Source organism: Barbus barbus, assembly GCF_936440315.1.
Source record: "Barbus barbus genome assembly, chromosome: 13".
In the NCBI taxonomy this organism is placed as follows: Eukaryota; Metazoa; Chordata; class Actinopteri; order Cypriniformes; family Cyprinidae; genus Barbus; species Barbus barbus.
Window position 1 is genome coordinate 11,594,271 of NC_136741.1, and position 12,001 is coordinate 11,606,271.

Below are 12,001 nucleotides of genomic sequence, written 5' to 3' on the forward strand. Positions count from 1 at the left end.
AAATAGCCTTTTAAAAGCCAACACAATGTTTTTGTCCACCTTTGGGAATAAATTAACTTCTCTGAAGACTGGATCCTGCTCAGAACTTTGCCAACATCAGAATGTTCCCAGGTCTGTATGCATTTCCACAAACACAAATGTACTCAGTCCTTCAGTGGAGATCCTGGGTTCCAACACTATACTAAGACAGAGAGGGAATTTATTTTTAACCTGCATTTTTAAACCTTTTTTACTCTAACATATATTTGTAAGTAACAGCTTGTCAATAACATACAAACATTTCAGCTGAACTGTAAACTAAATTGTCAGATTTAATTTTAATACTTACATATCATAAATTCTTTCCAAAAATGCTGAGAGCCATAGAGAGAAAGACTCCAATTGAGGATTTAGCCTTCAGCTTGTCTGCAGTGAAGGAGTAGCTGTTTGAAACAAAAACACACTAAGACACATGCAAGCAAGTAAAGTAAAGTAAAGTAAAGTCGTGACGTATTGTCAAGTATGGTGACCCATACTCGAAATTGGTGCTCTGCGTTTAACCCATCCAAGTGCACACACACAGCAGTGAGTAGTGAACAAATGCACACACACACACACCGTGAACACACACCCGGAGCAGATCTTTCTCCTTCCTAGAGTAGTTAACCCACTTGTGCTCTGATATTAGATACTCCTGGTCATGTGGGACTGCAATGGCAGGGAGTCTTCTGCCTAACGAAAGATCAAAATAATGCTAAAATATCAACTAAAGTTTATGAACTAAAGAATGCTTGATTTGGTATGAATGAATGATTTAATGTGAGTTTTACTGCAGTGCTTACCTGAATTGTGAACATAGAAAATGGTCCATCTTCTGATTGGTTCATTTTCTGTATAATAAACATAATGTTAGACATCACATATTTGATATAATGTTAGCAAATTTAGGTTGTAAGCTATCTGGTCTGCACCAGTGACTCCAAAGCACTTATAACATATTACTAATCATTTTAGCAAACTTTTAAATACTTTCGACTAGGGCTGTGCGATTTGGGGAAAATATCTAATAGCGATTTTTTTTTTTTTTTGACAGATATTGCGATTGTGATTTGATTTGCGATTTTAAATTTGCAAAGTCAAGCGTCTGCTCAATATTGTCAATAATGTGCAGGACAGTATGAGTATCGTTACCCTGCTGAAAAAAATAATAAAACAATAGAAACCATCACAGAAATTCTTATAATTTCAATAAAAACCAATACAAAATTCCTTTTTGTTTTGGGCATTATTCCAATAGGAATTACTGTTGGTCTATTGGTTGCCATCTGCTAGATTACATCAAAGACTATATAAAGAGACTTTGATTACATCCCACCAATAGAATGCATCAAATACCAATAGACACCATTATAGTTTACATTAAAACCAATACAATTCCCATTATAACCCTTACATCCATTACATTTTCTATTGTGTTTTGGGAGGGGTTCTACTGTTTTTTTGTTTGTTTTGTTTTTTCTGCAGGGAAGATTATAATGGTATTACTACTTTTACAGAATTACTGAATTTCACAGGAAAGATTTGTTTATTTTTTATAAATAAAGAACTATATTTATTTTGTCAATTATTAAAGTTTTACATGTTACACGGGCTGATTCATTCATTTTTAAGTATTTGGGATTTTAAGAACAAGTGGGAAATGTGCTGAATGTTTAATTTCATCCAAGTGAAATTGGCAAGTAGTTATTTACATTCGTTTTAAACGCGGAGCCAGGCGCGAGTGGACACAGGTTGCGCGCGTGCGTCAGGCCTCGTCCATATTGCCAGATGCGCTCGTGAGAGACTTGCGGAGCAGAACCGGGCACGAGACCGTGAGTATAAAAGAGCATTACAGGCTGCGTCTGTGAGATGCAGGAGATGCACAGCGTGGAGCGGAGCGAGTATGAGAAGCATTCAGAGACATGGGCTGTGTGTGCGGTCTTCTGAATTAGCGAACATGCATTATAAACTTATTTCAAATTAATCTGTTGGGGAGATAAAATGTGTTAGATAAGGTTCATGTAGCCTACAAATAAAAACATCTAAAAATTTTATTCTCCAGTACTGAAAGAAGAACCGATAAGGGAGCTCTTGCAAATTACCTTTAATGTTTGTTCTCTGTCATTTCGAAGCTGAACTGCCTACTGAACCTTTCGTGTCCTCGTCGATACGTGGGAAGCGGCCCTGACACGATGATCATCGCCGTGGGCGATGTGCTGAATACCGTCTCGATCAGGCTCCTGAAGTCCCTCTTCAGTGTCTCCGTCTGCCGCAGCTTGGTGTCATTAACCCCCGCGTGCAGCACGACAGCACCGATGCTCTCCTTGCCCTTCAGGATCGCGGGTATCTGCGCAGAAACATCGAGAACACGAGCACCGGGAAAACTGTGAGTGTGTACTTTACCTTCAGCTAACGTAGTACGGACGTGCCGGATGATGGAGTCTCCGACGATCACAGCTTCGCGTTCCATCTCGCGGAGGGGAGTGAAGCGGTTCCGGGTGGAGATCTCGAAGACCGGAGGTGGCGGAGGGGGAGAGGTCGTCGCCCGGGGCCTGGCTCGCGTCTTCCGCTGCTGGTGCACCCAGGGTCCGTGGCGTCCCGGCGCCGGAGTGAAGGACATCTGGGAAGATCACGTCCTGGGTGCACAGGGTCTGTGCAGAGAAACACACGGAGTAGAGGTGGTGGGAGTGTTAGCAGCGTACTGTATACTTACCCCGGACTTGTGAGCCTCAGCCCGTGATGTTTCCAGCGCGGCTCTCCGCTCTCTCAGCTGGGCCTGCTTCGCGGATCTGCTTCTCCACGGCCTCCAGCTCCAGCTGCACCGAATGCAGCTCGAATGTGTCCTCACCTGCACTCAAAGGTAGACAAAAATCCGCCATTTAAGCAAGTAACAATGAAACAATGGTAATGTGTGAGAATAGAGTATTAGCAATCTAAGCGAGATTAGCGGCAGCCACGCTGCCGATGCTAACGGCCTATAAGCTAATAGCAGACTAAATTGTTTTTAAGATAAGACGATAAAGAATCAACTTGATGGAGCTCAAACTCAAAACACGCAGTATTTTGCGCTCATAAATCAGCGCATCAGCTTCACAATAGCTCGTTTTTCTCCCATAGACACCTCTCTGGTTTTCATGTTGGTTACACGTCTAACTAACTATAAATGCAGCCTGCACGGATCTGAAACTGAGCGCAGACATTGTGCTATATAAATTGTTTGAATAATCAATTAATAGGACACACCAGGGCAACAAAACACACCTTTCAGTCACATGTTCCAATACTTTTGGTAACATGAAAAATGGGTGGGTTCAAACAAAAGGTGCTATCTTCTAAATTGTGTATCAGATCCAGATGAAAATACCTGTAAATAAAAGCTGAAATGTTAATCTCTCATCTCATATTCATCTTTTGATGTCAAACCCAAATGTTTTGAGTCTACAGCAAAAATAAAGGAATTGGCCTTACTGTTCCAATACTTTTGGAGGGGAGCATATATATATATAACCAAGCTCCTTGACTATTGATTGTTTTTTTTCTTCTTGAATCCATGGAAAGAAGCAGAAAAGCTTAAATAACACGTAAATATCAGGTATGATTTACTTGTTGGACAGCATCTGTTGCAGGAATGACTCAAAGTCTGTTCACATCTCTGTGGTTAGATCAGTGTGCACAATAATGTGTCTTTTGGCCTTCATTATGTTTGTTTTGATTATACTGTGTTGTAAATAAAATACAAATAATAAAAATAAAAAAATTCTTTTTTCAATGTCCTTACATTCTCTCTTTACTGCCTCAAAGTCACAGTCACACTGATGGGCCATTAGGGGCTATTAGGGGAAGGCCCTTTGTCTCTAGGGTGAGAATCACTTAATATTCAAGGCCATTGCCACTCCCTCGCATATAGGCTTTCGATCACAAAACATGTCTTTTAAAAATTTAAATCAATATATTGTTTTCTGTGAAGGAGTAAGTAGAATGATTTTCACATAATTTTGAAGTAAATATTCTAGCCTACAAGACTGATTACTCAAAAGTCTTATTCAGAACTATTTAGTGTGGGTTTTATAGCCTTATTTCAGCTCATTTTTTCCCCCCCAAAACTTACTAACCACGCATAATATTTTTTTTCTAAAAAATGCAAACATGTACATCCATTTTGGTCACATATTATTGTAGTGTCATTTCTTCAGTTGTCACATGAAAAGGTATAATGAGGGGTGTACTTACTTCTGTGACACTGTGTATATATATATATATATATATATATATATATATATATATATATATATATATATATATATGTGTATATATATGTATGTGTAATATATGCGGTAATAATTAAGGTTCTGCAATATATAAATATATTGTGGAAACTTAAATTCCTGTAGAGCTGCTTTGCAACGATTTGTATCGTAAAAAGCGCTATACAAATAAACTTGAATTAATAAAATGGCCGCTGTGTGCGGGTGTCCGTTAAGTCTATGAGACCATAGGGTGTACCATTCGTCATTTTATCTTTCAGAAGGGTGCTCGCAAGCGCCCTCTTTGTGGCCACTATGATCCCTTGATACCCACTTCTGCCGAGCCTGCACTAAGACTAGCTCTGCAGCAGGCATCTACCTAACAGTCAAACCGGCATTACGTCACTAACGTGTGGAATCATAGGAAGAACGCGAGGGTTTAGGGTGCCATTTGGGACAGGGCCATTGTTGTGAGGATACTGCCTTCTCCTAGTTTCCTAGCTTCATGTCAAAAGGGATTTATCATTAACATTTGTTCTACTAGATAATGGTATATAAAGCACCATCACTTCAAAAGAATTATACTGGAAACCAGACCTCTGGAAAACACTGAAAATATTACAATAAATTGTAGCAACACCTCCCCCTTTACCTTTTGGATTTGGCTCATGTTTATAACAGTATGAAGATGAAGACCATCTCTTTTTAACAGATCAGGCCAGACCCAAAAACTTGTCCAATTGTCTAAGAAACCCATAGACATCCAGCCATTGAGTGACAAAAGTTTGCTATGAATCTCGTCACCCTGATGATCAGAGAGGGGGCCCAAGCATATTACAGTGTCTTACATCATAATTGCGAGTTCACACACATTTTAATGTTATTTTTTAGTGATCTCTGACTGACAATGATGGACACCATTAGTGCTGATGTGAATAACAATCAGAGTATTTACATTTAGCTTTAGGTAGCATTTTTGAATTTGCCAAAATGTCAGGTGTTCTGGCTTCTGGTAAACACAGGACACAAGTGCTGTTTCCATTTGGCGTATTCTCAGTTCTTTAAACAAATTAAGATGTGATTCCTGGAATTGTTTCCCATGTTTCTCTGTGACAGTGTGCTTAATAGTGATACTACCTATCTGATCAATGTCTTCCCCGCTCCTCTTTTTCTGTACAGCAGGTCCTCGGTGACTTTATGCTGATGCAAAAACACACACACACACACACACACACAATACTGTACCTCTTTTCTTCCATAAAGGAAAGCAGGTGGGTCTTCGATTCTTCTGTTTTTCAATCAATTATGTTATTCTCTCTTCTTCAGGCATATGAGAGGAGGTTTCCCACCTGTCATTTGATCCCCATGTTTGTGGACAGTGATGTGATCAGTGAGGAGACCAGTGAGGATCGTTCTTTTCATAGGATTGAGAGGAGGTGTAAACTTGATGTGGATGCACCACGACTCCTCAAACGGGTAAAATGGAATGGAAGTCTTTTGATATAAGATGTGAATAAGCTTGATTAAATTTTCATCTTTGATTTGTAATAAAATTATAAATCCTGTATTTGTGTGTAGATTGCAGGTGTGGATTATGTCTACTTCATTCAGAAGAACTCTCTGAACCACAGAGAAAGAACTCTTCATATTGAATCTCACAATGAAACCTTCTCCAACAGAGTCATCATTCATGAACTCTGCTGTTACTCGGTGAGAAAAATCACCCTCACATCTCAGAGGTGCTGTTAAGTATGTAATAAGCAACTTCAATTTGGTTGTAGGGATGTAACGGTATGAAAATTTCTCATCACGATTATAGTGACCAAAATTATCACGGTTATCAGTATTATCACGGTATTGTTAAAATGTGCTGGAAATGCTCAAAAAGTACCGATACATAAATCACTTCACCAAGTTTTATACTTAAAAATCAACAAACAGCAAATAAAATGACTTTTTGTTTGCATAATCACTAAAACAATAACATTACCAATGAGGTCTGGATTTTAAATGACAACTTGACTGACACCAGTTTAATAGCATGTTCAAATAAATAATGTAAATGTTCAAATAAAGCTTTGAAAAAGTTTCATATAAAGGTAAACCTCACATTTCAGCCTTTAAAGAAAAGAGTTAAGTCAGAATGATAATTGATTAATAAGGGGAAGGGGAGGGGGAAGTGGTGTGTGGCCAAGTATGGTGACCCATACTCAGAATTTGTGCTCTGCATTTAGCCCATCCAAGTGTACACACAGTAGTGAACACACACCCGGAGCAGTGGGCAGCTAATGCTGCGGCACCCAGGAAGCAGTTGGGGGTTTGGTGCCTTGCTCAAGGGTCTCACCTCAGTCATGGTATTGAGGGTGGAGAGAGTGTTAGATATTCACTCCCCCACCTACAATCCCTGCCGGACCTGAGACTCAAACCCACAACCTTCAGGTTACAAGTCCAACTCTCTATCCACTTATCTGCTCCATAAATAATTATATATAGCTTATCTGAATTGTTTAAATATGTAGAATCCACATAAGCTTGTTTTTCATCAACCGGTTAAAATTTACAGCAGGGCATGCAAATTTGGTCCGTTTTTTGGCCAGACAGAAACTGCACACAGGCTGAATGTAAATAAGTGTCTGTAAATCCACTCTCTGACAGCAGGTGGCGCTTTATATGGAAAAGCTGAATTACAGCTGATTCCCGTGAACTCCGCGAACACTTCCTTTAGGTATTACATGGAGCGAAGATGAAAACAAAATGCCATCAAATCGTTTCTGAAGACAGTCAGAACCTTCAGAGGTGCATTCATATAATTAATTCATTGATATATTCAGTTGTATAATTCCCTTAGCACTCTTTTAAAACCTCCCAGCTTTTCCGCCCTGTTTTCACTCAGAACGAAACTGCTGTGCGCACACGAGACTGTTACTGAAAACTCTGCTTTATGCTGGACAGTATTTATTTATCGCGAGTTGTTCAAATCACGAAAGCGTGCGTATGCTCAGATTTGATCTTATAGTGTGCGTACACTGAAATCCACACCAACGCTCATATTTGTAAAAACGGTCTTTGACGTGGAAAAGTGCTTAGCGTCACGTCAGTGTCTGAGCAGACCCTGTAAATGTAAGCTGTTCTTGCAGCTCGCTGTTCTAAATTAAATAATTTGGATGATGACTGAGATCTTTTACATGTTATTGACATTAATTAGGAGTCGTTTGCAAGGCAGAGAGCTGAAACCATTCATTTGTTCATGATCATATGCGATTCTTATTTTTCACATCTGAAAGAGATGCGTATGTGCGTTTCCTGCACTTCCTGATTCTATGAATCACATGTACGCATATTTGAGAAATGATCGTAAGATCAAATTTAGGTTGGTTTCTGCACAACATTTTATAAATGATGCCCCAGGTGTTGGGCAAAGCTGAAAGTTTGAAGAATGATTACAGTGATCTGAGTCCTTAGGTGCACATGAATCATGGTATTATTGATCTGCAAACAAATCTAAACAAATCTTCCTCTGTCAGTACAAGCAATCATGTCTATGTTTGGAACATCTGATGCCCATTTGTACATAAACTCCACTGTTTCTAAGTCCTAAACTTCTCCAAAACACCCTTCTATGGTGAGCATCTGTTATAAAACACTCACAGTACATTAATTTTGACAACTACACAAATATATTGTACTGTGTTTTTGCAGAAAAATTCTATTATAGTTAATAGTGCGACAAGAGCACGCAAGAGTTCATTGAAGTGAAGTGACATACGGCCAAGTATGGTGACCCATACTCTGAATTTGTGCTCTGCATTTAACCCATACAAAGTGAACACACAGCAGTGAACACGCACACACCGTGAACACACACCCGGAGCAGTGGCCTGCTCAAGGACACCTCAGTCATGGTATTGAGGATAGAGAGAGCACTGGACATTCACTCCCCCCACCTACAATCCCTGCCGGCCCGAGACTCGAACCCGCAACCTTTGGATTACGAGTCCGACTCTCTAACCATTAGGCCACGACTTCCCACAAAGTAGTCGTAGCCTAATGTAGTCGATCTCTGTAAGACAAACTTTTCAGGATAGGAGATGGACTAAAAATGAACTCCCAAAACTTAGGTAGGTGGACAACCAAAATGCCTATTACCGCCATGTGTACCGCCGCCACAGGGCCACGGCGTTAACTACAAGTCAGTCGCATGTTAAAGTCGTTCACGTTCATCACTGCTTACATGTAGGGAAACAGCAAAGATGTTGAATTAAACATACACACAATCAGCATTTCCACATGTTTATACTGGCCCCGATAATCAAAACTTCTACTTAGCGCTTGCTCCATTTCTGCAATTCAGTTTTTGTAAATGAACGACTTGATCCACATATGGCCTTCATCAACATCAGCTGAAGATCATACATCGGTGCTCTACTGCTATTCCTGCGGGTCCTTTATGTGCAACGCTGAATTTTCTGCAGAATTTTAACCACTGAATTTGTGGCAGTGAATTTGGAAAGTGAAATAAAATGACCGAAATTTGCCTGTCGAATATTATACATCGTATTTTTAAACAGATTGAATATTTTGGAAGTGAATTCTGGAAGGTGAATATGAATTATTGAATTTTTAATTATGAAAATGTGTGTGAAATATTTTGAATCGAAATATTCACAGCTTAAATAAACAACTATGTTCAATTTCAGGACCTAAAAATGCAAGCCCTGGAAAATACAAGGATTTAAAATGCAAGCACTGTTAATTGCAATGCATCTTTTTTTCGATTTGTGGAATTCAGCATGCTTTGTTTCAAAAACTATTGTCATTATTCTGCTTCCATATAATTTACAGTGAGGGTTCATTTCAAAACGTGGGATCTTGTAGACTACAGCCTACGCATCAAAAATAAAAAAAAAGCTCTTTGCATTTATGGTTATTAAACAGTAATTATGAAAACCATTCGATTTACACAATTGCCTTATGTTGTAATATTATTATTAAGGAGCTTTCATTTCAATCTACAGGCTAATGAAAGTTTTTAAACAAAAATCCTGACTTTGGCCATTGGCTGCACGTTTATGAGACTATTGGAGTTGCAATTTACTCTAACTCACACCAAAATAAATAAATAATAAACTTCAAATAAAATAATCTTTGAGAAATTAAGATTAATGGGCTAAAACTGTGACATGAAAAACGCCTAGAAATACTACAATAAAATAGGGATTAACTTGGAATGTTTAGATTACATTTAAGGAGGTGTGCATTATGGCTTAAAATTAAAGTGATTAGAAAGGTGGCTTGAGTGTTATAGGTTAGCTAGGCCAACACATATTTTGGCACTGACATTAATGTCGTAATGAAAGGCTTGAAACTTACATTTAATAATTCTCTGATGTATTTCAGCAGGTCACACACTTATTCGCAGAGGTGGAAAGTAACAAATTGCATTTACTCACTTTACTGTAATTGAGTAGCTTTTTTGTGTACTTCTACTTTTTAAAGTAATTTTTAAAATCTGTAATTTTACTTTTACTTTAAGTATATTTTGTTTGAAGTATTGTACTTCGCTACATTTTAAAACACATTCATTACTGAGTAAAAAAAAATGAAAATCGCTCCCTGGAAACTACTGCAGTATATAATGGGCAGGAGAACAAACTGGCACTAAAATCACAAGAAAGATGCAGACGGACAAGACAGGCGTTAGTGGTGCAGACCCAGCTGAAAACCAAATCCCGTCGTATTCTGCTGAAGTTGAACTCGAAGGAAATGAAGTGAACCCCTGGCCATGTTTGTGCTCTATTATGCAGTGTAAAGCCCTTTCCACACTGAGCGCAAAAAAGCGAAATGATTTTCGGACGCGATGACACGCTGGAATAAAACAACAGCTTCCTATGGATGCTTCCACATAGACCTCGAACATTCGTGCACCCAAAATGCAAATGTTTTTTTTTTCGTCCAGTCTGACGAATCTTCATTTTCGCAAAGCGAAAACACAGGCTGTCCAATAAGATTTGAGCATTACATCACGTGGCCAGAGCAACTGCTGTTACCCAAAAGGTCGACGCGGGTGGTGCTAAAAGCTCAGAAGTCTGTATTTAGTACGAGCGTAAAAACACAGAAGAAGAGGAATTTTTCCGCAAGAGAGAAGAGTGTATGCTGAGCAGTGTTGGGAGTAACGCGTTACAAAAGTAATGTATTACAGTAACTGATTACTTTTTGATGTAACGCAGTAGTGTAAGGCATTACTACTCAATTTTCAGTAATATTTTACTCGATACATGTTCAGTAACGCTTGCGTTACAACACACTTTTAGGCCAAAATTTATTTATTTTTAAAATGTAATTTAAAGTCCGATCCGACTTTTTTACACCCCCAGGGCCAGGCTTCGGGCCAATATTCACGTCATAGATCAGGCGCGGGCCGGTCCTTGGGCCTGTTTTAGGCTTCTCCTTATTTTTATATTTTAGACATCCATCAATTATTGATGCCGCAGTGGTGGAAACAACACGAGTCCGTGCTGCCGCGACTGTCAAGAGCGGCTGGACGGTGTTTAATGTCCCGCAGCAGCAGCAAGCCGTCAGCACAGCTGAAGAGATAGTAAGGATTCGCCTTCTCCTCATTAGACGCGCCTTTAGAGAGAAGTGCAACTTCACGGATTTTCGTTTTTTATTTATTTCGTTAAGTAGTAATTTAAAGCTTTCTATTAGAGTTGAGCCGGATACTCGGCTGAAATGAGTATCCGGTACGGATAAAGCACTTTTGCCGAGTACGAGTATCATACGAGTAATACGAGTCAATATCTGTGCTCGGATTGAATAAAAATTATCATTGGGTAGCTGACTGTGTCTGCGTTCTGTGATAGGCTAGTCACAGCGCCATCTGTGCTCGGATTGAATAAAAATTATCATTGGGTAGCTGACTGTGTCTGCGTTCTGTGATAGGCTAGTCACAGCGCCCCTCCCCTACACACATACAGATTTATTGTGTTGCTGTGTCCCGCTCTGCTCACTCACACACAGAACACTGAGAAAAGAACAGCACGCTCTCTCTCTGTGTCTCTCCCTCAGTCACTCAGGTTCGCGGGTTTTTTCCGTTAACGTTTAGGGTTTCTTCAGCTTCAGGTTTGTTTTTTACTTTGGTTTGTAGTACTTACTTATTAACCAGTAGAGTTTTGGTAAACGTGGGGTTTGTTCAGACGTGGTGCTTGGTAGAATGCGACTCGTGTCTCTGCCTGTCGGAGAATTTATTTATTTTTTTTTTTTTTTAAACTGAAAAAAACTGTCAAAACTGGTTAAACTGGCTCTAACCAGTTTTTTGACTTCACGCACTGAGTGACACTTTCTTGCTGTATAAAAAAAATAAAGGTAGTTGTGGTATAAATAATATTACAAATTAAGCTACACACACACACACACTCCCCCCCCCCCTCTCTCTTTCTCTCTCTCTCTCTCTTACTCACTCACTCACTCACTCACTCACACACACATACCTGGTGTGAAAAAAAAAAAAAAAAAAATCACACTGGTGCAAAACTTGTTCTGTATATAGTTCGTTTGTTATCGTGATCAAAACCATTGATCTGAAGCTCAATGCTGATGCTGTCATGTAAATAGTTTTCTAATCAGCAATACATATAACAATTTCTGATCAACCCATATCAATTGCATGCTTAAAATAACATACCGGTTAAAGCCCCGCCCATTTCAAGACAACCCGACCCACTTCCAGGTTAAATCCCGCC

General features: G+C 39.3%; 1 protein-coding gene across 5 annotated transcripts in view; it reads left to right on the forward strand.

Moving 5' to 3' along the window:
• The window catches only part of LOC306879640 (SEC14-like protein 1), a 72,716-nt gene that overhangs the window by 8,692 nt on the left and 52,023 nt on the right, over positions 1-12,001 (forward strand). For 3 of the 5 annotated variants that reach the window (XM_079432772.1, XM_079432773.1, XM_079432774.1), the window contains exons 3-4: positions 5,589-5,738; positions 5,841-5,972. In XM_079432772.1, the coding sequence (XP_079288898.1) occupies positions 5,589-5,738; positions 5,841-5,972 (282 nt within the window). Of the gene's footprint in view, positions 1-5,441; positions 5,739-5,840; positions 5,973-12,001 lie in introns of all 5 variants that reach the window. The other 2 variants (XM_079432770.1, XM_079432771.1) reach the window with 1 other exon arrangement.